The 27,322-nt window shown below is 41.7% G+C and overlaps 1 protein-coding gene and 1 long non-coding RNA gene across 4 annotated transcripts in view; one reads left to right on the top strand and one right to left on the bottom strand.

The window, feature by feature from the left end:
- The window catches only part of LOC135074419 (transmembrane protein 94), a 39,060-nt gene extending 23,462 nt beyond the window's left edge, over positions 1–15,598 (bottom strand). Inside the window, exons 1-14 of the mRNA XM_063968707.1 lie at positions 15,387–15,598; positions 14,770–15,026; positions 14,343–14,450; positions 13,164–13,312; positions 11,635–11,784; positions 10,688–10,896; positions 8,900–9,119; positions 8,613–8,816; positions 8,024–8,208; positions 6,255–6,378; positions 5,668–5,802; positions 4,333–4,478; positions 2,280–2,410; positions 959–1,035 (exon numbers count right to left, since the gene is read on the bottom strand). Of these exons, the coding sequence (XP_063824777.1) occupies positions 959–1,035; positions 2,280–2,410; positions 4,333–4,478; positions 5,668–5,802; positions 6,255–6,378; positions 8,024–8,208; positions 8,613–8,816; positions 8,900–9,119; positions 10,688–10,896; positions 11,635–11,784; positions 13,164–13,312; positions 14,343–14,450; positions 14,770–15,026; positions 15,387–15,499 (2,208 nt within the window). The 5' untranslated portion in view covers positions 15,500–15,598. The remainder of the gene's footprint in view (positions 1–958; positions 1,036–2,279; positions 2,411–4,332; positions 4,479–5,667; positions 5,803–6,254; positions 6,379–8,023; positions 8,209–8,612; positions 8,817–8,899; positions 9,120–10,687; positions 10,897–11,634; positions 11,785–13,163; positions 13,313–14,342; positions 14,451–14,769; positions 15,027–15,386) is intronic.
- Positions 15,599–15,918: 320 nt separating this feature from the next.
- LOC135074420 (uncharacterized) lies at positions 15,919–17,340 on the top strand. 3 transcript variants are annotated; one of them, XR_010257832.1, is made up of 4 exons: positions 15,919–16,070; positions 16,365–16,657; positions 16,759–16,821; positions 17,030–17,340. It is a non-coding gene; the product is annotated as an uncharacterized LOC135074420 (long non-coding RNA). The 3 variants fall into 3 exon arrangements; XR_010257831.1 differs by having other exon boundaries at positions 15,919–16,280; XR_010257830.1 differs by having other exon boundaries at positions 15,920–16,276.
- Positions 17,341–27,322: the final 9,982 nt, after the last annotated feature.

The following is a 27,322-nucleotide window of genomic DNA, read 5'->3' as shown; positions in this document are numbered from 1 at the left end:
TCTTTCCCTTTCTCTCACACTTTAATAGGTAGGTATATCAAATTTAATCGTAAAGTAACAATCACCACTGTGGTCTAGTGGTAAGACCACCTATTTAGGACAGCCAATTCCTCTGTGGTTTAGGATTCCGGGTGAAGCTCGCTGATCATCCATCAGTTTCCATCAGGTCAGATGAAGGGCAAGAGCTTCCTCGTTGTGGATAAAAAATGTTCTGTTCAGTTATTGTCTCTAAATGTGTTCTACGTAACGTAAACTTAGGGGATTGAAAGCATTAGTTACCTAGCCCTAAGAAAGTCAAAAACATGTAACGGAATTTCCGATTTACCACTTTAGTAGAGCGATTACAGAAAAAAATGGCCTATTAAGTACATGTTTTTTTGTGTTATTATGAAAGTTCAGAAAACTGCGCAGTTTTTAAAATTATTTTGGACCTATGGAAGTTCTTTTTTTTTTTTTTTCAAACTTTTAAGTTGAAAATTTTAGAATGTTCTGCTAAAAGTATATTTTTTATGTTTCTAGCAAAAAATTTGTATCTTGCATCAAGGATAGGAAGGTGATTATTTTTTTCAAACATCTGCAATTAATAGGGAATCTGTCAAAAAAAAGAAATCTGAGAAAAGTCAACCCAAAAAAAAAGATAAAAAAATTTAAAGCCTACTAGGTCATAAAATTTGAAAAAATCACAAAATTAACGATAACTTCTAAACTACGAAAAATCGTAGAACATACATGGGGGTGAAATCGATAGGTCTAGCCCTCACCTATCACCTGCCTTCGGCTTGACACCTTACAAGAAACACCCTGTATATAATGCTTTAATAATTACAAGTCATTCATGCATTATGATAAATTGTTTATAGTGAACTGAATGGAATGGAAATGGAAATATGTAGTAAAATCGTGATACCTAATTTCGGTGTCGTTATTTATGAATAAAATACATAAATGAAATGCCAACCTGATTACACTGCATGTCAAAATAGCCCTCCGCGTCATTGACATCTTCATCCGTCACCTCATTAAATAGCAGTGAATCTGAAGCAAACAATGATAGCATAAGTATATGGTAGCCTTTACACAGCGCAGTCGCGAATTCTAAAACGCAGGCGATGTAGCACAAAGCAAAACATAGGTGCATAGTTATTTTTCTGAAATTGTATCAAATTGATACATTGAGTATGAAATTTGAATTGTCATGGGTTCAATGAAATATACATCCTCAAGCAGACATCGTTCGGACGTTTTTGTGTTTTTTGCTTGATGCAATATCGTCTACATTTTAACTCCCGTTAACTCTAACTTGCCAGCTGGCTTGTTGGCTAATAAAATGATTGCAAGCTGACGTTTTGTGCACAAGTTTTTTGTTGCTTTCGCACAAAATGGTAAAATAATTATGATTGGTGAAATTCAGTTAATGAGTACAGTTGATTCATAAGATGTCCCAATGTTTAATGTGCCATCGTATGTATGCCAGTAATTTAGTAAGATTTAAAGGAGATGTGTGTTATTTTTGGTAACCTTAATACCCTGTATTAGTTATTCTGGCATCTGTGAAGCAGGAAAGAGGAGGGGGTAGGGTTACCTGTAGAGTAGAAATTAAGTATAGTATGAGAGGAGGGAGGAGGAGTTACTGTGGCACAATCAGCCTCAAATAGTTCATGACACCCAAAGTGGCCAAAAAGTTGATAAAAAACCTTATTAAAATAAAATTGTATCAGAGACTTGTCGCAAACTTATTGGCTACTTTAGGTGTTTGACGCTGACTGTACCAGTAGAGTATAAGGCCCAGTTTCCACCAAGGCGGAGCAGAGCGGAGAAGTGTTTTGAATAACCAATCAGATTTCATTATTTCGACTTTTCCTCTCTGCTCCGCACAGCTCCGTTGCGCGGCGCGTCGTCTCCGCTGTCAAATTCTATAGAATGATTTGACGGCTCTACACTTCTCCACTCTGCTCTGCTCCGCTCTGCCTTGGTGGAACCTGGGCACTAAGTAAAGGCAGGATTCACATTGACCGGCCCGAGTTGGCGCGCAGCGCAGCGTCCGTTCGGGCAAAAATTCGGTGGAATGCGCGCGTGTTCGCTGGAATACGCTCGGAGCCGACCGGCTTCCAACGCATGCTCGCGCATCCGTCCGATTTGAAATGTCAGTTAATCAGTTGTAAGCAATTACGACTAAGAACTGTTAATAAAATACTTACTATTTTCTTTACGGCCGTATAAGTGCCCTGCGACGCGCGCCGGTCAATGGGTATCGTCCCTAAGAGAGAAGTAGTCAGTACCTGTTGAGTGAAAGTGCAGCGCGGGCGCGTCGGCCCAGTGCTGCGACAGCGGCGCGTACAGCGGGCGGCTGTCGGCCGGCAGTTCTAAGTATGAGTGCGCCAGCGCCGGTGCCACGCCGCGTGTCAACGGCCTGAAAGATACACACGATATAGAGCCTTGAGATAAGGCAGTAAGGTGCGAAATACGGGTGCCATATTATCATAATTCAACAGAAAAAGGGTGATTTTCAACGGGCGGCTATCGGTCGGCCGGCAGTTCTAAGTATGAATGCGCCAGCGCCGGCGCCACGACGCGCGTTAGTGGCCTGCAAGATACACACGAGATTGAGCCTTAAGACAAGGCAGTATGGTGCGAAATTCGGTGACAATATTAGTATTATTTAAAAGAAAGAAGGATGATTTTTAGCGGGCGCTGTCGGCCGGCAGTTCTAAGTATGAGTGCGCCAAAGCCGGTGCTACGCCACGCGTTAGCGGCCTGCAAGATACACATGATATTGAGCCTTGAGACAAGGCAGTAAGGTGCGAAATTCGGTGACAATATTTAGTATTATTCAAGGGTGATTTTTAGGGGGCGCTGTCGGCCGGCAGTTCTAAGTATGAATGCGCCAGCGCCGGTGCTACGCCACGCGTCAGCGGCCTGCAAGTTACACACGAGATTGAGCCTTGGGACAAGGCAGTAAGGTGCGAAATACGGGGGCCATATTATCATAATTCAACAGAAAAAGGGTAATTTTCATCGGGCGGTTATTGGAAGGCAGTTCCAAGTAGAGTGTGCCAGCGCCGGCGCCACGCCGCGCGTTAGTGGCCTGCAAGATACACAAGATATTGAGCCTTGAGACAAGGCAATAAGGTGCGAAATTCGGTGAAAATATTTAGTATTATTCAAGGGTGATTTTTAGCGGGCGCTGTCGGCCGGCAATTCCAAGTATGAATGCGCCAGCGCCGGTGCTACACCACGCGTTAGCGGTCTGTAAGACACTCACGAGATTGAGCCTTGAAACAAGGCATTAAGGTACAAAATTCAGTGACAATATTAGTATTATTCAAAAGAAAGAAGGATGATTTTTAGCGGGCGGCTATCGGCCGGCAGTTCTAAGTATGAATGCGCCAGCGCCGGCGCTACGCCCCGCGTCAACGGCCTGTAAGTTACACACGAGATTGAGCCTTGAGACAAGGTATTAAGGTACAAAATTCAGTGACAATATTAGTATTATTTAAAAGAAAGAAGGATGATTTTTAGCGGGCGCTGTCGGCCGGCATTTCTAAGTATGAGTGTGCCAACGCCGGTGCTACACCACGCGTTAGCGGTCTGTAAGATACAAACGAGATTGAGCCTTGAGACAAGGTATTAAGTACAAAATTCAGTGACAATATTAGTATTATTCAAAAGAAAGAAGGATGATTTTTAGCGGGCGGCTATCGGTCGACAGTTCCAAGTACGAGTGCGCAAGCGCCGGCGCCACACCACGCGTCAGCGGTCTGCAAGATACACACGAGATTGAGCCTTGAGACAAGGCAGTAAGGTGCGAAATACGGGGGCCATATCATAATTCAACAGAAAAAGGGTGATTTTAACGGGCGGCTATCGGTCGACAGTTCCAATTACGAGTGCGCAAGCGCCGGCGCCACACCACGCGTCAGCGGTCTGCAAGATACACACGAGATTGAACCTTGAGATAAGGCAGTAAGGTTACAAACATTAAAGCAACATCCACATTATTCAAATTAGGGCTTAATTTCTAAATTTCCGGATCACTTTCATCTGCGAAATACCTACATTTAGGTATGTGTGCGTCATCGGCCCAATATATCAAGTAAGCTTAAGACCTGCTGAAGCCTTAAGGCAAGGCAATCAGGTTCGTAATATAGTGGCAAACGGATTTTAAAGAAAATTGTTAGTGCGACGGATGAATGAACTCTTTCACTTCTTCAGGCATAAACTACTAGAGCGTAGATACATACAATGTTAAATTTAATACATCGAACAGTACATAGGCTACAATCATCAACTCCATGTAATTAAGGTCCAAATTCCATTAACATCATATCGTACTTATAAGCGAAGGCAGTGCAGTAGGCCGTGAGCGAGTTCCTCTGGTAGAAGTCGATGATCTTCTTGCGGTCGGACGGCGAGATGGGCGTTAGGTCGCGCCCGTTCCAGTAGTCCACGCAAGAGTCCAGGATTATGTCCGCTGTGCCCTGCCAAACGGAATTCAACCTTAAATGTTTGTAGCAAGTTCGAATTTCTAGTTTTGTAAAATTATATTTGAATAGGGTTGCCTGGACAGACCTTCGTGAGCATTGCATATCTCAGAAACACTGAACACGTGAGTTATTTTAGCGTGATCACTACGTGAGCATTTACAGACCGAAACATGCGATAATAACTCGAACACTAAGCAATAGAGTTTATTTCGTCGTGTTCAACGGCTTGAACATCTGTCCACGCAATATTAAGCTGAAACGCTAACCTCAGAAATATGCGAAAATGATTAGAAACACAAAGCACTAGTTCATTTCACCTGCGTGAGCATTTGCAACTGGTTGACCTGGTCTTTGACGAGCACGGCGAGTATATGCGGCATCTTCTTGCAAGTACTAGAGGTGCAACTGCCGCACGATAATAACGCGAAACACAGAGCCCTACAGTTGATTTTGGCGTGATTCTATGCTTGAGCATCAGCACACGCTATAATAACCCGAAACACAAAGCACTAGAGTTCATTTCACCTGCGTGAGCATCTGCAGCTGGTTGGCCTGGTCTTTGACGAGCACGGCGAGCATATGCGGCAGCGGCACCTTGACTCTTGTACTAAGGTGTAACTGCCGCACGACAATAACGCGAAACACAAAACCTTACAGTTGATATTGGCGTTATTCTAAGCTTGAGCATCGGCACACGCGATAATGACCCGAAAAACAAAGCACTAAAGTCTATTTTGCCATGTTTACCTGTGTAAGCATTTGCAGCTGGTTGGCCTGGTCTTTGACGAGCACGGCGAGCATATGCGGCAGCGGCACCTTGACTCTTGTACTAAAGTGTAACTGCCAATAACGCGAAACAAAGCCTTACAGTTGATATTGGCGTAATCCTATGCTTGAGCATCTGCACACGCGATAATGACCCGAAAAACAAAGCACTAAAGTCTATTTTGCCATGTTTACCTGTGTAAGCATTTGCAGCTGGTTGGCCTGGTCTTTGACGAGAAAGGCGAGCATGTGCGGCAGCGGCACCTTTTTGCAAGTACTAGAGGTGCAACTGCCGCACGATAATAACGCGAAACACAGAGCCCTACAGTTGATATTGGCGTGATTCTAAGCTTGAGCATGTGCACACGCGATAATGACCCGAAACACAAAGCACTAAAGTCTATTTTGCCATGTTTACCTGCGTGAGCATCTGCAACTGGTTGGCCTGGTCTTTGACGAGCACGGCGAGCATGTGCGGCAGCGGCACTTTGACTCTTGTACTAAGGTGTAACTGCCGCACGAACCGAGTCTCGCGCCGGATTGTATCTGCTTGCTGGAAACAACGAAGAAAATAATACAATAAAAATAATACTATACCGATTACATTTGGGTAGTTTACACCAGCAGTCAATTGACATACTTTTTATATCGCACGTTATTTTCATATTATCAATACAAGTCGATGACGTTTGCAAACTGTCAATTTCAAATAAAAACTAAATTATAGTTCCAAAATACTGAACTGTCCTATCCATGACATTGACAGCGGGGCGCCACCGTCAATACCGGATCGCTGGTTCCGATTTTTGCCATGTTGGAAACCATATAGTTGAACGATGGTAGCGCCCCCCTGTCATTGAGTTTGGTGGGACAGTTCAGCGTGGGTCATCTATACTTTTGATTGGAAATTATTTGAGTTATTAGGTCTAGAATAGTGTCTTTTAAAAAAAGAAAATGAGAAGAATGTTACTGAAACTTAGTTTCCGTTTTAAAAAAGGCACTTACCAAATGCCTGAAGACAGCAAGACAGTTCTGCACGCTGTAGGAGTCTGCGACGGCGTCGGTGAAGCCGATCTGCTTGGCCAGCTCGCACAGGCAGCGCCGGTTCGTTACCGGCACTAAATCCTCGCTGCAATTTGAAAATGTGACAAAATTAAGTTTTAGTAGCTTACACTACCAGTGTTTACCATCGTCGACGTCACCGCCTTCCAATAAGTGGGAAGGGGGCGTGGTTACACCGAACAGGGATTTTTGTTGAAGGCGTCTTCGTTGTTATGATCATCCAGCCGTCCACTAAGACTAAGCGGCAGCGTATGCTATGCCAGTGGTTTTTAGATATGTCTGTAGCCGGGCCTATACTAAACGACGAGATGATCTACATCAGCGGTTCCCAAAGTTATTTTGTCTACTGCCCACTTTGAGAATAAATTCTTTTGTAGCGCCCCCCTTTTTGTAGTCAAGAGTCGAGTGCTCAGTCGGTGTCTAAGAGTCCTCCTAGTAGATGAAATTATAAATCTCCTCCCAAGCCTCTACACAATGCCCCGATTTTTTTCCGGGGTCTCTTACCGCCCCCCTTTAATCCTGCAGCGCCCACAAGGGGGCGTTATCGCCCACTTTGGGAAAGACTGATCTACATCTTAATCGCATACGTCCACATCGTCACCGGCGGCAGCGTATGGATGCTATACCTAAACTCACCTGCTGCGCCTCGCAGGTGAGGTGCGCGCAGAAGTGCGCGTAGGTGTGGCGCGGCGCGGGCGCGCACGTGTTGAGCAGCGCGGCCAGCCCCAGCGGCTTGAGGCGCGCCAGGTGCTCCGCCAGCGCTGTCACCTGCCATGTTGTATGCTCACCTGAGCTGCGCCTCGCAGGTGAGGTGCGCGCAGAAGTGCGCGTAGGTGTGGCGCGGCGCGGGCGCGCACGTGTTGAGCAGCGCGGCCAGCCCCAGCGGCTTGAGGCGCGCCAGGTGCTCCGCCAGCGCTGTCACCTGCCATGTTGTATGCTCACCTGAGCTGCGCCTCGCAGGTGAGGTGCGCGCAGAAGTGCGCGTAGGTGTGGCGCGGCGCGGGCGCGCACGTGTTGAGCAGCGCGGCCAGCCCCAGCGGCTTGAGGCGCGCCAGGTGCTCCGCCAGCGCTGTCACCTGCCATGTTGTATGCTCACCTGAGCTGCGCCTCGCAGGTGAGGTGCGCGCAGAAGTGCGCGTAGGTGTGGCGCGGCGCGGGCGCGCACGTGTTGAGCAGCGCGGCCAGCCCCAGCGGCTTGAGGCGCGCCAGGTGCTCCGCCAGCGCTGTCACCTGCCATGTTGTATGCTCACCTGAGCTGCGCCTCGCAGGTGAGGTGCGCGCAGAAGTGCGCGTAGGTGTGGCGCGGCGCGGGCGCGCACGTGTTGAGCAGCGCGGCCAGCCCCAGCGGCTTGAGGCGCGCCAGGTGCTCCGCCAGCGCTGTCACCTGCCATGTTGTATGCTCACCTGAGCTGCGCCTCGCAGGTGAGGTGCGCGCAGAAGTGCGCGTAGGTGTGGCGCGGCGCGGGCGCGCACGTGTTGAGCAGCGCGGCCAGCCCCAGCGGCTTGAGGCGCGCCAGGTGCTCCGCCAGCGCTGTCACCTGCCATGTTGTATGCTCACCTGAGCTGCGCCTCGCAGGTGAGGTGCGCGCAGAAGTGCGCGTAGGTGTGGCGCGGCGCGGGCGCGCACGTGTTGAGCAGCGCGGCCAGCCCCAGCGGCTTGAGGCGCGCCAGGTGCTCCGCCAGCGCTGTCACCTGCCATGTTGTATGCTCACCTGAGCTGCGCCTCGCAGGTGAGGTGCGCGCAGAAGTGCGCGTAGGTGTGGCGCGGCGCGGGCGCGCACGTGTTGAGCAGCGCGGCCAGCCCCAGCGGCTTGAGGCGCGCCAGGTGCTGCCGCCAGCGCTGGTCGTCGAACTCCACGCAGAACGGCGCGTTCTGGTCGTGTGTTAGGTCCAGGACCTGCACACAATACAATAGATTGGTTCACATCACTAGTCAATAGGGTACATTATGCAACTCTGCGTAGGGAGCGTCACTAGCACTAAAGACATTTTTATGAGCTGTCAATATGTGATTATCTCTATTGCTTTTTTATATGGCAAAGGGAATTTTTAGATCGCGATCTCGCTTGACAAAGCTGCTAATAATCGAATAACCCATGCCCATGGAGCTCCTTCGACTTACTAGCTCTGTGGAGAATGCAGGAGATTTGAGGAGTTACGAACACAGGACTCACTTCGACACAGCTGGTCAACGGTAGCCGACCTATGGAACTGCTTAAACTCAAGTTTAAAGCGAGAGAGAGAGACACTTGAACTAATCCTAAATGGAGAACGAGAGAAGAATACAAACACGTGACTCACTTCGACAATAGTAGACGGCTCTGGGTTCTGCTTGCCGTCGCCCAGCTGGTCGAGTGTTGTCTCGCTCTGGCGGCCCATAGAGCCGGCCAGGCTCGTCTTACTCGAGCTGTGTGAGGTAGCGCTCGAGTTGCGGAGAAAAAACACCTTCTCTGCAGTCGGGTTAGGCCACGATAGTATACCCTTCTTGTCTACGCAGCTGAGGGCCTAAAATATTAGAAAAAAGTTAGGTAATTTTGTTCATAAAAGCCGATTCTTAAGTATAAAAAAAAATATTTTTGTACACTCACCGACAAAGATCCCAGAACGTGCACAATATTGGCCGTCCTCGCGACCATGTCTTCTTTACCTAAGAGGATATTTAAAAATGTTTTGCCCAATGACTTCAAACTCTCTGGTTTTAGATTAGATTCGCTTAGCGCTTGTATAAGTGGGTCGCTGGCGTCTTCTGATATGGAACAAGACTTCGGACGGACATACTTTTGGCGTGTTTCCGAGAGGAGTTTAAATCTGAAAACCACATTTTAAATAAACATACATAGAATACACCCATATTTGTATTGTGCCAGGAATGGGACCGGCGAAACACTAGGCCAGGCAGTAGTCAAATAAATCAAAGCTGTTGCAACAATAATATCGAAGAAGTTCTGTGGACTGTGTCTTAGAGCTGGCCAAAAACAAAATATATTTGATAACCCAAATCTGGATATGAAAAAAAAGAAGGTCTTTGGAATTTGAGGCTGTCTTGTGAACAAAAGACAATCTTCTTTGTTGTATTGTTTTAACTGACCTAGCCAGCCCGTAGCAGTTGAGCGTGACCCAGGCGAGCGGGAAGACGATCTGCAGCAGCGGCAGCGACGCGGCGATGGTCTGCAGGAAGTAGATCTCGGTCCAGTGCGTGGCGCCCGGTAGGTCGTGCACGTGGCATCACGCTCGCTGCCACTACCACTAGCAGCTATACAAGACAGTTGGCGTGTAGAGACTGACCTCGCCAGCCCGTAGCAGTTGAGCGTGACCCAGGCGAGCGGGAAGACTATCTGCAGCAGCGGCAGCGACGCGGCGATGGTCTGCAGGAAGTAGATCTCGGTCCAGTGCGTGGCGCCCGGTAGGTCGTGCACGTGGCATCACGCTCGCTGCCACTACCACTAGCAGCTATACAAGACAGTTGGCGTGTAGAGACTGACCTAGCCAGCCCGTAGCAGTTGAGCGTGACCCAGGCGAGCGGGAACACGATCTGCAGCAGCGGCAGCGACGCGGCGATGGTCTGCAGGAAGTAGATCTCGGTCCAGTGCGTGGCGCCCGGTAGGTCGTGCACGTGGCATCACGCTCGCTGCCACTACCACTAGCAGCTATACAAGACAGTTGGCGTGTAGAGACTGACCTCGCCAGCCCGTAGCAGTTGAGCGTGACCCAGGCGAGCGGGAACACTATCTGTAGCAGCGGTAGTGACGCGGCGATGGTCTGCAGGAAGTAGATCTCGGTCCAGTGCGTGGCGCCCGGTAGGTCGTGCACGTGGCATCACGCTCGCTGCCACTACCACTAGCAGCCATACAATAGACAGTTGGCGTGTAGAGAACTAGCCACTACCACTAGCAGCTATACAATAGACAGTTGGCGTGTAGAGACTGACCTCGCCAGCCCGTAGCAGTTGAGCGTGACCCAGGCGAGCGGGAACACGATCTGCAGCAGCGGCAGCGACGCGGCGATGGTCTGCAGGAAGTAGATCTCGGTCCAGTGCGTGGCGCCCGGTAGGTCGTGCACGTGGCATCACGCTCGCTGCCACTACCACTAGCAGCCATACAATAGACAGTTGGCGTGTAGAGAACTAGCCACTACCACTAGCAGCTATACAATAGACAGTTGGCGTGTAGAGACTGACCTCGCCAGCCCGTAGCAGTTGAGCGTGACCCAGGCGAGCGGGAACACGATCTGCAGCAGCGGCAGCGACGCGGCGATGGTCTGCAGGAAGTAGATCTCGGTCCAGTGCGTGGCGCCCGGTAGGTCGTGCACGTGGCATCACGCTCGCTGCCACTACCACTAGCAGCTATACAATAGACAGTTGGCGTGTAGAGACTGACCTCGCCAGCCCGTAGCAGTTGAGCGTGACCCAGGCGAGCGGGAACACGATCTGCAGCAGCGGCAGCGACGCGGCGATGGTCTGCAGGAAGTAGATCTCGGTCCAGTGCGTGGCGCCCGGTAGGTCGTGCACGTGACGCGCCACGCTCGCCGCCACTACCACTACTATTACGAGGGGCAGCACGATGCCCTCCATTATCTTCACTGTACACTGTGCAACAAGAGTTAATTGAGTGCTTATTTATTAAAATAAAATAATGCTCTGATTTGCCGCAAAAGGAGACACAATAAAAATACCATTGTTGAAATGGAATGACTCAACGGAGCACTAGAGATTAATGCCCGTTTTCACCATCAATACCTGATTTTAAGTGACCGGTTAGAAGAAGTTATTCCTGGTAAGTGTTACCATAGGGGTCACTAAAAAATTAGAGATTGATGGTGAAAACGGGCAAAAGACATTTTACGCTCTTCAGCATTTCGATACAAATATAATCATTTTTTGCTTGGGACGTAAAATAATATGAAGAATTTTTGCAAGGAGTTAAACGTAGCGGATTTTTAACTTGAAAAAGTTCCGTCGCCCGCAAAGCGAAAGTTGGTGACATATGGCAGTCGATTTTTTAATAGAACATTATGTAATAGTGGGATACTATCATAGTTTTTAATTACTAAGTAGTCGCTTGACCCCTCTACTGAATGCAGTGTCATTGAATATGAGATCTCATGGTTGACTGGGCGACATAAGTCGGTAAAATACACGCAACATATGAACATACATGTTCTATTCGAAGATAAGGTTTTCGTAATCTGGTCACTAAACTGATGGTGAAATAAGATAGGAAAGCATTTTGATAAGATATCATAAAAACAATTTAGAATTTATCAATGAACTAAATCAGATTTTTGGCGCACTAATTAATTAAATAATGGAAGCATTGAAACTCACCAAATACCTATGCTTCTCAAAGACCGTCACAGGCCTGGTCGTGGCTTGTTCCAGAGCAAGCTTCAGGTTCTTTAGGTATGGAGTCTCCAGCATCCTGTAGGCTTTGTTCTGGTGCGGCGTGCGGATGCGAGGCGAAGTGAAGTTTTCTTTCTGTTAAAGATGAGAGGAATGAGAGAGACAGCAAAAATGGGAACTCAACTTCTTTTTCGTTTAGCAGTGAATCAGTCAAGTTCATCAAAAATAGGGAGACGCGTTGTTTCGTAAGCCTAGGCGCAGACCACCGACTTTTAGTTGGCCGATAGTTGGATCGGGCTGTTAATCAGTATGGAGATGAATGAAAGTGCGCACATTACACCGATTTGGTATCGGCCGATTCTTCATACAAATTAAAATCGGGCCCAACGGTCTGCGCCTAGGCTAAGAGAAACTTTTCTAGTGTTTTTGTTACTAAATGTTAAGTAAGGGACGTCGGGAGGAGAAAAAGTATGGTCCGGCACCTCCTGGCCACTTTACTATTGTTGCTGTAAGTTACGTACCTGAGACGTAGGCTGGAATATCTGTCCAAAGAACAGCTCGGGGTCTTCCGGCTGCAGCCCGCGGCAGTCACCCGGCACCTCCTGGCCGGGCGGCAGTACGATGACGTCACGCTCCACCAGCAGGGCCCATGGCATTTTCACTATTGTTGCTGTAAGTCGCATTAACCGCCTCTGTGGTCTAGTGGTAAGTCCACCTGCTTCAGACGCAGAGGTCCCGGGTTCGATTTCCAGTGGGGGCAGATTTTTCTGTTCGGTTTGGTTGGTGGTAGGGCTTGTTCTAAGTCCGCCTGGCTAGCTACCACCATCTTACCTAAGTCTGTCGCCATAACAACAATATTAACAACAGCATTGTTGTATTCCGGCAGTTAGAGATAAGATAGCCAGTTCCTCCGTGGTTGAGGATTCCGGGTGAAACTCGCTTCCACCTTCGGCCTGATCATCACTTACCATCAGGTGAGATACAGGCCAAGAGCTTCCTCGTTGTGGATAAAAAAAACATACCTGTGACGTAGGCTGGAATATCTGTCCAAAGAACAGCTCGGGGTCTTCCGGCTGCAGCCCGCGGCAGTGGCCCGGCACCTCCTGGCCGGGCCGCAGCACGATGACGTCACCTTCCACCAGCAGGGCCCACGGCAGGTTCACTACTGTTGCAGTAAGTTACGTACCTGTGACGTAGGCTGGAATATCTGTCCAAAGAACAGCTCGGGGTCTTCCGGCTGCAGCCCGCGGCAGTGGCCCGGCACCTCCTGGCCGGGCCGCAGCACGATGACGTCACCTTCCACCAGCAGGGCCCACGGCAGGTTCACTACTGTTGCTGTAAGTTACGTACCTGTGACGTAGGCTGGAATATCTGTCCAAAGAACACCTCGGGGTCTTCCGGCTGCAGCCCGCGGCAGTGGCCCGGCACCTCCTGGCCGGGCCGCAGCACGATGACGTCACCTTCCACCAGCAGGGCCCACGGCGGGTTCACTACTGTTGCTGTAAGTTACGTACCTGTGACGTAGGCTGGAATATCTGTCCAAAGAACAGCTCGGGGTCTTCCGGCTGCAGCCCGCGGCAGTGGCCCGGCACCTCCTGGCCGGGCCGTAGCACGATGACGTCACCTTCCACCAGCAGGGCCCACGGCAGGTTCACTATTGTTGCTGTAAGAACAGGTTGAGGAGCAGATTTAATAGTACCACAGAATAATAATAAGTACTACGTACAGAAGTTTTACTTCGCGAAGGTATTTAAAAAAATGTATGCTCAATTTCATTAACAATATGGTGTAATTTAGCCTGTCTCAAGAGTCAAGCACCATTTTGTTGACAAACGTCAGTGATCGGCACTGCGCCGAAGCTATAGGGCTGACTTCGGTAAAATGATGTGACGTGAGGTGCCAAACTGCGGAAAATGGCGGAGGAAATACATGATTTAGCATGAATTATCATGAATAATATTAACTACTTATTTACCTCTCAGTGTGTTGAGGCAACTTAAAAAAGTACATTCTGTGTTTTTATTATTATTTAGGCAGTTAAATACTGCACAGTATTTAGTACACCATTTTCTTTATTTTCTTTCATCATACACAAGAATACGCGTGCGTGAGTCAATGTTCGCTCGTATGTGAGGCCTTGTCGAATAGTATCCTGTAGGTGGGCCATCGTGCGTGTTTTGTTTTCGATGTAAACTCGCGGAGATGAACAGGCCTGATAGTACACACAAGTATCCTAGTGATGGTTAATTTAGTTAAGATAATGGATGGATATTATTGCTTATTTACTACCTCATTTTGCGTGTTAATGGTATATGTATTTATTAAATCACCCTAGCAGAAAACAGATTAGTTAATTCCCACTAATTATATTTATTTTGGTATAATATTGTTTCTTTTTCTGTATCATTGTAATGTTTCCGGTTTTATTTAATAGAAATAGAAAACTTTATTAAAATATGAAAATAACATAATCAATACAAATAATAAAAAATAGTAATAGTAATAAATGTAATCATTTAACACTAATCTAACAGATAATTCCCTATTATAGTTTAGGTTTACCTGTTGATAGTTCTATAAATTGTTGTATAATAGAACTGTTTAATGTGCTCTTTTCATAAAGTTTTTATAGAGTAATTTCGTTATCTGAGTGTCTGAGAATTATCTGAGAAAATATTAAAAATTCTACTCACCATCACGATAAGTCCACTGAAGAATAACACAGGGGGAGTATGGAGCACACAGATGAGGATAGTGCTCATCCTTCCACTTCGCCTCCTCTATGGCTTGCTCTAGTGTGTCTGAAAGGATTCAATTTACATATGAAAATACTATGAAACATAGTCTAAGATATAAACAGAGTGGCTAAATAATTTAAAAAAATATTTAACAATCATTCAAGGAATTGGTCATACTTACATATCATAAAATTTGTAAATTAGAAATGAATGTTGATGGATAAGAGTTAGAAGTTACAGTTAAACATCAAATTATAGCATTACCATGAAAAAATGTGTTATGAATTAATTACCTTAGTATTATTAAATAGAATTTAATTGGGTAAGTAATAAAATTATGTAGAGAGACCTCAAAAAGAAAAAAATACATCAAACAGATTACCTAAAACTTTCTTGACCCTGTGTGGTATCTCATTCCTATAGAGATATTCTTCATTGTAAGCGACAAGAAAGTTTACAACCAGTATTATGAACAAGAAGAGGGCCTCCCAGAGGAGATAGGCATGGGCCTGCACCGACTCGCCCAGCAAATATGTTAGGATGAGGCAGACTATGTACACAATTGTTATGGTGTATGCTACTCCAGACAGCAGCACCTTCTCGGATGAAAATGATATGATACTCTTCATCAGCTCATACCTGAAATCAATTTATATAATTAAAGAGACTGGAATCTTCTTTGACGATGTGGTGTCTAATTGTAATTAATAACTATTTGCTGTATATTGTGTGCCTTGCCATTACATAGTACTCGTAATTAGTCATTATTTGATAAATTGTGTTTATAAATACAATAAATTTACCGGTACCAAAGTCGGAACAAGTTTTATTTCATTTTGAATGAGTTAAAGCAGATTTTTCGTGATATAGGGTAATTATAAATAAACTTCGTTAAATGTCAATGTGAAATTTTTGATTATACGATAAATATTAAAGTGATAAAAAGCTGCTACATAGGTAGGCATATTATGTAAGTAATGTATGAATGTAAATAAATACCCTGATTTGTTTTTCCGCTTGTGTTCATCTATCACTGCACGTATATCATCACGTAATTTGACTAAAGCCGCCCTTGTAGAATAGCCTAAAGTATGTTGGTTACTATCATCCATTTTATAAATAAATTGTCATTCGGCCAGGTTTTAATATTTAGCTTGGGCAAAGGATAATTTTAATGAAAAACACTCGCAACTCGACTCACAGTGAGAAAATGGGGACCACGGGGTGGAAACGCCATAGAGTTTGACAGCTCCATAGAGAGTGAATTTTTTTGACAGTTCCGAGAGGAAGTGACTTTTTTTATAGTTGTCCTTTATGCGACAATGGCAATGGTCTTTTGCGTGTCTGGAATCAAGTTAGTAAACATTTTCGAATTACAACTTCAACTTTTATTTATAAATTATTTTATTGAATCTATTTGCATTCTATAAATGAAATGTTTATTTAAAAGTATATTAATTCAAAGTCGTAATTTTCACTTTAATCAATTTAGTTCCGTCTCAAGTCTACAACTGTGACATTATTAAAAAAAAAAAACGTCAAAAATTTTCATCGAAAAAACGTGTTTTTCTTTAAACAAATTTTATCTAAAATCAATAATTTCTCAATCAATATTAATTAGAACTACATGTGCATGGATTGCCAGTTGGATTGATGTTTGTTTTAAGAAGAAATTTCTCTCAAGTAAGATATCCACTCCACTCATAGAAAGGTTATTGCAGCTTGCAGCAACATCATGTTTTATCAAGTATTGAACCACACAAAGGATTAAATCTTCATTACAATATCATTCATAACTCCATTTAAATCAATGGAAACTAAATATGGATCGTTTCATGGAGTAACAACATACTTTGGAGTTTGGAGTTTGGACCCAAAATACAATACACGTAGGTACATTGCAGGCATAGATTTGCAGGACACAGTGAATGATGATACGTGTTTTATACAGTGAATCTAAGTACCTATTTGTTTCAGGTTAATATCGAACTTATAAGGTGTTAAGCTGCAATTACAATAAAAGTGCTTGCTATGGAATCACCGGTGCTGATCATTATTGTCAACTGTTACTTAAAATCCAGATGAACCAACCTTTACTTCCTATTCAAATAAGTTTAGAAGAAACCTATATAAGCAATAAAACCAGACCAAGAATGCTTGATTACAAACGATGAACTCATTTCATTTGCAAGTTATGCCATGACATAAATGCATTAAATTAGGAAGATTTGTATTAGATGAATATTAACTTCTGTTGATAAGAACATTTGGTAAGTACCTTTAAAATTTAAAACACCCTCAAAATGATTCTAACACTATCCTCTGACGCTTTTCGACTAGGATCAAATAAAAGTTAATTATTTAATTACAGATTGGTGGAATCCAGATTCTGTGAATGTACATGTAATTGATTGACAAGTACACATTTGACAAGGTAAATTAATTTTATTTAACAAAGTAGTGCAAATCTAGAAACAAAACAGACAGTAAGATAGGTATGGTAGATAAGACAGATCACTTGTTCATCTGCTGTACTCTTTATAATATTAGTGTAGAATGTAGATGATGTAGGAGATTACAGTCTTACGGTGACATGCGCATCTTTTTGCTCTTAATTTACAAATATTTCATATATTTTACAGGTGGTGAGAAACGTGTAGATCTGGCCTGCTTACAGTGGCTATTGGATTGGACAGAACCAAAGTGAGAGTGAACATGTGAATTTATGGAGAACATTAAAAACTATTTTACTATAAGTCATAACGCAACTTATTTTGTATGAGTTACATACAAATGTCAAGCCGTGAGTACATTATGTAAAAACTAAAACAATGTACCTACTGTAATCACAACAGTAACTGTAATCTTTTAAAATCCAATAGTTTTAATGCTTATTGATTTTCGTAAACAAAATATTTCATGTTATATTTCATCAATAAAGTTTCATTTGATACTTCAATAGTTTTATTTTTAACCGCAATACATGAAAAGGAACGGATCATAAAAAAGTATGACAGGTATATTTAATCTGTGGGCGGCAGACGCCATATTGTATTCAGCGCCACCTACTGGACAATCTAGCTCGGTACCAGTTTGTTTATCGTTTAACCAATACTAGGGCCGTTTCCTATCTGTCTTTAGACATACTCTCTAATCTGTGATGGGGACACAGATTACTTATAATGGGGAAAACATCTGACATTTCTATTTGAACTTTCAGATGTCATGACAGAACAATCATCTGCTGTTGATCGTTCAAATAAACAGAGTGACTTTGACGTGTTGTTATTTTGGTGCTATCACAGATTAGATCACAGATATGGATTAGAGTAGATACAGCAAGTTGATCGTCAAAGCGTGCCATTCCGATATGTCCAAATGGACATACATGGTCGAGTGATGTTCATGTAATCCGATTACAACAATCGGTTACGATTAGAGATGGGTAGTGGGTAAAAACCCATTTCACCCGATTGGGTTAAAACTGGGTGATTTGGGTAAAAACCCGGTTTTTACCCATTATCACCCATTCTGGTGGGTGAAAACAAAAATAGCGTTTTTTTAAAGTGAGAAGTGGTATTTGTAGCTAAGGGGGCGTTCTAGTGATACTTAATGCAATCTGGGGGGAGAGGAGGTTTTGAAAAACGTTACAATGCGTTACAGTGGCGGAAGGGCGGTTCGATTTCAAATGTTTAAGCAGAAGTACTTTGTAGTTGGTGTTGTTATTTGTAACTTTATACAGTAATGTCATCAAAGAGAGAGTTTGGCATCTTTGGCAATCCCCCCCTCCCCCCCCCCCTCCATGTCCTTGCCATGATCACAAATTATTGTGTTCCTACTAAATTTCTTCTAAATCGGTTCAACGATTCTTGAAATAACACCATTTTATAAAATAATTGGTACATCATCATAACGTGATCAATTTTACAATTTGGCCACGATATAAATGCATATTAGTGTTAAATTTGACTTATTACTTATTAATCAATAAACTTAAATGAGAAAAATTCAATAAAAATAAAGAAAAGATACCAATTGAAATAATTATAAAATTATTTGTTTTCACCCGGTGTAAACACCCACGGGTGGAATGAAACGGGTTTTTATTGGGTTTTTACCCTCATGTGGGTTTTTACCCGGGTGGAAACCCATCTCTAGTTACGATGATTTTACGAGGACAGTAGTACGAACACGGTAGAAAGAAGAAATTATTTACGGATTGAGAATTGTATTTAACAGCACAAGTAACAATTAATTAATTAGAATAAAGTGGCATTGTTTTTAATACATATCCTGCGATGTACTCTTAAGAGTTAAAACCATGGTCCCTGTATGTGATGCAATCATACCGATCCCAAGGAACCGTACTTACTCATAACAATAAGACACACACTGATCCATGTATTCATGCACTTGTCAATTGTGTCTTGAAACGCTGGTAGGGTAAAAAAAATAACGAGATTTGACTATTTGTAAGAATTAATTTATTTTAAAAAGGTAAATAAAGATGTTTTTGGTTTTGTATTTAATTTTAACAAACTATCAGTTTTATCGGAATTAATTAATTGTCGAATCTAGTCACACGATATCTTTCGATGACTTTGCGAATGCAGTACGTTTTTTACGACATTGAATTTTGTCGTTTAGAAATATCTTCAAAACTAGGTACCTGACTTAGCTTTATGAAACAAAACGTATTGGCAAAACTACGCTTTTTTACATTTATTAAAAATAAAAAGCTTGAGTAAATAATCTTTATTTTATGAAACTAGGTCAGGTACTTACTAGGATATTTAAAAGTACCTATGGAATTAAGTATGAATTACTAGTAGTACTATTTAACATAATGGAATAACGATCATTACTTTTATTAACATTAGGCACAACAAAAATATTATCTGCAAATTAATAATGTAGAATAACGTCTATAGGTGTACCAGAATCTCATGGCAAACAAAAATATTGGAAAAGTGTGTTTTTCATATGGCAATTGTCTATGGTTTAATTGTCACCTGTCAAAGAAAATTATGAAATCTGTCAGCCGCTGCAAAAATTTTGTAATCTCTTCTTGACTATTTGTTATTTTTGTGAAAAAATCGAAAAAGCTCAAGCAAGTCATATTGTTTTCAATGTGAATTGTAAAATAAGGCATAATTCAAAGTCAATCTTTGATTCTAAAGCGCGTCGTCGAGTTGACAGTAAGTTGGACTGAAATATTTTGATACATTTAGTTTATTACCCAATTACGTCACAAGGAGGGTTATGTTATTTATATTATTCTTAATAGCTGCTTTATCGGGGTTTTCAGGTATATCTCACAAATTGGTGCAGGGGAATGGTCAAAATGTTATGACCATGTAAAGAAAATTGAAAAAGATTTTATCTCTTTATTTTGATCATCTATTGAAGAACAAGAAATTACAAGTGGAGTTCTTAGAATCGTTTTCTAGTTCTGAATGAAGTGATAAGTTAAAAGTATGATGCATAATAAAATTAGTTACTTAAATTAATAATACGATTTATTTATTTTTCAAGACACTTTCCCGATGTATAACAACATTCTTCATACACATACCTACCTAAAATGTATATTCGTACTGGATGGATTATTCCCTATATGATCGAACCGTAATAAAAAAAAAAAAAAAAAACTTCTTGTTTGTCTGTGGTAAAAAACATGTCTGTGTAATTGTATGAGAAAATAAAACAACAGTGAACTTTAAAACAGTGTATAATTAACTAAATAACCAAATGGTCCTTCTGAGAACCGGATAGTAATCAAAGTAAAGTGTAATTATTGTTGAAATCAGTGTCAAAGTGGAATATAACTATAAAATACGAGTTTGTGAAAATGGCGGAACGTGTAACAAAACACATCATGGTGATGAACCAAAACTCTACAAAGATTGAGAAACTTTCCACCAATACGAGAAAATCACCTAAAGACAAGAGAACAAAAGGTTATATCGACACCCGCTTGGAAGCATTGAGAGATTATTGGTGTGAGTACACTAAAAGTTACGAGTCATTGACAGCAATAATAAACAACGAAACCTCAAAAAAAGATTATAATTTCGACATTGAGAAAAACTACGAATGCACAGAGGAAAATTACTTAGACCTGAAAACATGGCTAAAAGACAAGAAATATGATATTACATCAACCACAACCACAGTTAGTGAGCTTGACATAACCTCTGCTGAGATTTCAAAAATGAGACCAAAACTTCCATCAATAACGATACCGCAATTTTCAGGAGATTATAATGCATGGATGAGTTATAGAGACCTTTTTATCTCACTAATACATTGCAATGATCGCTTAACAAAAATTGAAAAACATCATTATCTAAAATCCAGTTTATCAGGAGAAGCCGAACAGTTACTCAAAAATTATTCATTAACTGAGGCTAACTATGATGATGCATGGAAAAAGCTAAATGAAAGATATGAAAATAAGCGAGTGATTGTGAATAATATTCTCAGTAGATTTCTATCTCAGAAAAAACTAACAACAGAGTCTGCCAAAGGTATTAAAGATTTATTAGATAATACTAGCCAATGTCTTACCTCACTAAAAAACATAGAGATAGATTCCTGGAATGCAATAGTGGTACATATCATAGTCTCAAAGTTAGACATAGAATCTCACAAACTTTGGGAGCAGTCATTAGAAAATTCTACAAATATTCCCACATATGAAGAACTAAGTAACTTCCTTGAAAAACGATTTCGAACAATGGAAATGGTCAATCTTTCACAACCTCGAGAAGTTTATAAAAAAGATGTATCAAAATCTGTTCAGCATACACCAAAGACAACTACAGTGAAAAGTTTTGCCACTGAAGTCGAAAGCACTTGTACTTACTGCTCACAAAATCATTACATTTGCCACTGTAAAGAGTTTTCTGCATTACCTGTTTCTGAACGCCAAGATTATGTCAAGAAAAACAACATATGCTTCAACTGCTTAATAAAAGGTCACTCTGTGTCACATTGCAGACAAAGCACAAATTGCAAAAAATGTGGACGTAGACATCATACCTTACTACATTTCACAAGACCTTCACAAACAAATAACACCGAGAAACCTGAAAGTTACAAATCTACAGCAAAGGAAAATGATACTGATTCTGGCGCTTCTTGCAATCTCAGTGTCAACTTGAAGGCTGAAACCAATGATGACTTAGTTATATTAGCAACCGCTGAAATAAAGGTCGAGTCTAGGAACAGTGATACTTATACACTGAGAGCTCTTATTGACCAAGGGTCACAGGGCTCCTTTATCTCCGAAGCAGCTGCACAATTATTGAATCTTGACCGCACTCCTGTTATTGGCAAAATCTCCGGCATATCAAACTCATCAGTGGTCACTACAAAATCTATGGTGAAACTCACAATACACTCCACAAAATGTGAAACATCCACATTTGAAGTGAATGCATATGTACTCAAGAAACTCACTTCATTGCTGCCGTCTCGTGAATTCCCACAAGATACTTGGCCCTCACACATGCAGTTGGATCTAGCTGATCCAAACTTTCACAAGCCAGGATCTATCGACGTCTTACTTGGTGCCGACGTGCATGCTCACATCCTGCTACAAGGTCTTCGCAAGTATAATTCACTCATCGCACTCAACTCTCGTCTGGGTTGGTTGATTTCTGGAAGAGCCTCACAAACTGATGCTGCAACACTAGAACACAACATGGTAGTAACTCACACAAAATTGGAAGTAGATCAATTATTGAGACAATTCTGGGAAATTGAAGAGAATATACAGTACAAGAAACCAATGACAGAATTGGAATTACAATGTGAAGAACATTTTAAGGCTACTCACAAACGCAATGATGATGGACGTTACATTGTGTCTTTACCGTTCAAAGATGATCCACCCACAAACCTTGGTGATGTTGAGTTCCTTGCTGTTAACCGCTTGCAACATATGGAGAAACGTTTCACACGCAACGAAGACTTCAAGGAAGATTATCACAAATTCATGAAACAATATGAATCACAAGGTCACATGATGATAGTACCTGAAAATGAGAAGAAAATAGAGAAACGTCACTACTTACCTCACCACGCTGTCCTCCGGCCGACAAGCTTGAGCACGAAGCTGCGAGTTGTCTTCGACGGAAGTGCTGTACCTGAAAAAGGAAAATCGTTAAACGAAGAACTTTTGATTGGATACCCATTACAACAAGATGTCAGAGACTTAATTACAAGATGGAGACAACATAAATTCTGTTTAGTAGCTGACATTCAAAAAATGTACAGACAGATATTAGTATCCAAAGATGATGTGGACTACCAGAGAATACTGTGGCGAGAATGCCCAACACAACCGATACAGGAATATAGACTACTCACCGTGACTTATGGAACATCATGCGCTCCCTTTTTAGCCATACGCACACTTCACCAACTCGCTGAAGATGAAAAACATGATTTTCCTGTAGAAGCAGAAATCTTGAAAACTGATCTGTACATGGACGATCTGATGACCGGGACATCCAGTGAAGATGATGCTGCTGTCCTTCAAAAACGATTGACTGAGTTGTTAGCACGCGGTGGTTTCCCTCTACACAAATGGGCATCAAATAGTAAAGCAGTACTATCACAAATTCCTGATCATGACAAAGAACTACAAAATGAAGTCCATATAAAAGTTGAAGATACCCTGAAAACTTTGGGTATTACATGGAACTCACAAACAGATAATTTTGAATTGAACATATGTGTAAATTTTGTAAATGATAATATCACCAAACGAAATGTATTATCTACCATTGCAAAAACCTTCGACCCACTAGGTTGGCTAACACCAAGTATAATAACCCTTAAAATCTTTATGCAAAAACTGTGGTTAGCTGGCTTGGATTGGGACGAAGAGTTACCTAATGATCTGAAACAAGAATGGATTAATTATGTTAATCGTTTCACACACGCTGAAACCATTCAGTTCCCAAGATGGCTTGGAATCTCTAATAGTACAATGAAATTGGAACTGCATGGATTTAGTGATGCTTCCTGTGCTGCTTATGCTGGAGTTGTGTATCTCCGAGTTTGGGACAATGATGCAGTTAAAGTTTATCTTGTTATGGCCAAATCGAAAGTTGCGCCTGTTAAACAAGTTTCACTCCCTCGTCTCGAACTCTGTGGTGCAGTTCTCGTAGCAAATTTGATACAACATGTTAAAACTATACTTAATATACCAAATGAAAACATCTATGCTTGGACAGATTCAACCATAGTTCTGGCTTGGCTGCGTAAAACACCAATTACATGGACTACCTTTGTCGCTAATCGTACTTCAGAAATTTTGACACTTACAAATAGTAACCAGTGGCATCATGTTAGTTCCGCGAATAATCCAGCCGATCTGGCTTCACGTGGAGTATACCCAAGTGATTTGCAGCAGTCAGACCTGTGGTGGAATGGCCCACAATTTTTACAAAATTGTAATCCAATTGTAAACCATGAGAATGTAGTCCCAGTCACCGATTTGGAAATGAAAGTTAAAACTAAAGTAGAAGCGAATGTGAATGTTTTTGAAAATGCTGATACTATTTCTTATTTGAAACGATGGTCAACTCTCTCAAAATTGATACGTGTAACTGCTTATTGTTTGAGATTTATTCAACTGTGTAAATCAAAAATAAATAGGACACTGTTTGATGAACCCGCTTATCTGAGTTCTATGGAGCTTGACGACGCTTTTAACAGATGCATTAAGATGTCTCAATTTGATTCGTTTCATGAGGAAATTTCTTGCCTGTCACAGGGTAAGCGAGTTCACCAATCAAGTAAATTGCATGTACTTAATCCATACTTAGATAATAATGGTATAGTTCGTGTCGGTGGTCGACTTGCCAATGCAGAGATTTCAGATAATATGAAAAATCCTATTATTTTGAGTAACGATTCTAATCTTTCTAAACTTATTGTGTTAAATGCACATCTGAAATCTTTGCATGGAGGAAATCAACTCACTTTGAATGTTATTAAACAAAAATTTTGGATAATTAGAGTCAAAAATCTAGTTAAAAGTGTACTTTCAAAATGTGTACCATGTTTTAAACAGAGAGCTAATCCCTCTGTGCCATTTATGGCAGATCTTCCTAAGTTTCGTGTCAAACCAAGTCGTCCATTTTTAACTAGTGGTGTAGATTTTGCTGGCCCGTTTGCCATGAAATTGTATCCTGGTAGATGTAAGAGAACTTGTAAGGTGTACATTTGCTTATTTGTATGTACCGTCACAAAAGCCATTCATCTAGAACTGGTTACTGACCTGACGTCAGCTGCCTTTATTGCTGCTTTTAGACGTTTTACTGCCCGTCGTGGCCACTGCAAGGAAATTTGGAGTGATCACGGCACCAATTTTGTAGGCGCGTCTCGCGACTTAAACATTGCCTTTCATGACTCAAAATCTAAACTCGTTGCAGAAATTTCGGAACTTTTGGCTAATGACAAAACGACTTGGTACTTCATACCTCCTAGTTCACCTCATTTCGGAGGGCTTTGGGAGTCAGGAGTTAAAAGTGTTAAGGGACATCTAAAACGCGTAATCGGACAAACTTTACTTACTTATGAAGAGTTTTCTACGCTCTTAACCCAAGTGGAAGCTTGCGTTAATTCCCGCCCTCTTACTATAGTAAATTCTACTCTTGATGAAGCTCCCTTAACTCCGGGACATTTCCTTATTGGGGAACCTTTAATTGGTGTACCGGAACCATCTTTAGTGGACGTTAAACTTAGCCCTTTGCATCGGTGGCATATAATTCAACGTATGGTACAATGTTTATGGCAGCGATGGCAGAATGAATATTTGACAACCTTGCAACATCGTTACAAATGGAACAAAGATCAGCCGGAAATCGCTATAGGTACCGTTGTATTAGTAAAGGATGATAGACTTCCTCCTGGAAAATGGCTTTTGGGGCGTGTTGTTCGGAAGCACCCAGGTGCAGACGGGGTAACTCGAGTTGTTTCTTTAAGGTATAAAGACGGTATTTTTAAAAGGCCAATTGCCAAATTGTGCCCTCTACCCCTGGATGATTCCAACTAGATTATTAGATTGGTGTCTATTCATTCCTCTATCTTGAAGGACTGTAATCGTCCTTGGGCGGCGGTATGGATGGATTATTCCCTATATGATCGAACCGTAATAAAAAAAAAAAAAAAAAACTTCTTGTTTGTCTGTGGTAAAAAACATGTCTGTGTAATTGTATGAGAAAATAAAACAACAGTGAACTTTAAAACAGTGTATAATTAACTAAATAACCACGTACTTCATGTTCATTAATATTAAAGTCATAAAAGTAAAAAATTAAACAGTATCAAGATCGTTTATTCCAATTTCCCCAGTATTGCTCTCAACAAAGTTTATTTTCCCTATTTGCCATGAGATTCTGGTACACCTATACCGCTACAAAATTATTTTAATCCACAGTCAGACTAGCTATAAATTTAACAAAATATCAGTTTTATCGGAATTAATTAATTTTCGAATCGAGTCACACGATATCATTCGATGACTTTGCGAATGCAGTACGATGATACGATTACTTTTACGTTGCGGCAATCACTAAAATTCGCTAAAATGACACTAATGACGTTTAAAAAGTGGCACGCTCGGCTTCATACAATTTTTGACACATGCTGCATCTATCCATATCTGTGGGATAGATGTCATTTTAGCGAATTTTAGTGATTGCCGCAACGTAAAAGTAATCGTATCATCGTACTGCATTCGCAAAGTCATCGAATGATATCGTGTGACTCGATTCGAAAATTAATTAATTCCGATAAAACTGATAATTTGTTAAATACAAAACCAAAAACATCTTTATTTACCTTTTTAAAATAAATTAATTCTTACAAATCGTCAAATCTCGTTATTTTTTTTACCCTAGCAGCGTTTCAAGACATAAATTTGTCAAGTGCATGAATACATGCATCAGTGTGTGTCTTATTGTTATGAGTAAGTACGGTTCCTTGGGATCGGTATGAGTGCACCACATACAGGGACCATGGTTTTAACTCTTAAGAGTACATCGCAGGATATGTATTAAAAACAATGCTACTTTATACTTCTTCTACTGCTACTTTATTCTAAATAATTATTTGTTACTTGTGCTGTTAATTATAATTCTCAATCCGTAAATAATTTCTTCTTTCTACCGTGTTCGTACTACTGTTCTCGTAAAATCATCGTAACCGATTGTTGTAATCGGATTACATGAACATCACTCGACCATGTATGTCCATTTGGACATATCGGAATGGCACGCTTTGACGATCAACTTGCTGTATCTACTCTAATCCATATCTGTGGGTGCTATATAGCTTCAGAGTGATTTCGAAACACAAAATGACAATTAGTGAACGTGGTGAAAATTGGAACTAAAAATACCCGTAACGTTTTGACAGTTTTGGATTACAGTGGCGCTCCCATGTAAGTTCATTAGAAATTGTCCAGTGCAATAGTGCAAATGGCTGCACTGTATTTAACTGAACTAGTATAGATACTAGGTCAAAAAAAAAAAAATGTAACTGGATTGTTCACTGTAAATGGATTGTTCCGAATTAAACCACGCGAATATGATATGATCGAAATGTGATGAAACATTTAGTAGACGGCTAAGAAACAAGTAAATAATGGCCACACACAAAATTGATATGTTTAAACACGTTTGCAAGCGAGAGAGAAAGCACTTGATCAGTCAGACCAACTACGCAAGACATTAGCGCAGACAGTGTACAAATCTAAGAAAAACAAGTACTAACTACAAAGTAACGAGAACTCAAAAAAGTTTTTTTTGTAAAATTAAAATACCTATTACTTTATTTATTCAGTCCTAGTATATACTGTTATGATATTTTTTGTACCAAGAAAGAACTATGAATAATACTTCACCGAATAACGT

Source organism: Ostrinia nubilalis, chromosome 9 (assembly GCF_963855985.1).
Source record: "Ostrinia nubilalis chromosome 9, ilOstNubi1.1, whole genome shotgun sequence".
In the NCBI taxonomy this organism is placed as follows: domain Eukaryota; kingdom Metazoa; phylum Arthropoda; class Insecta; order Lepidoptera; family Crambidae; genus Ostrinia; species Ostrinia nubilalis.
This window is presented reverse-complemented; position numbering and strand designations above follow the sequence as displayed.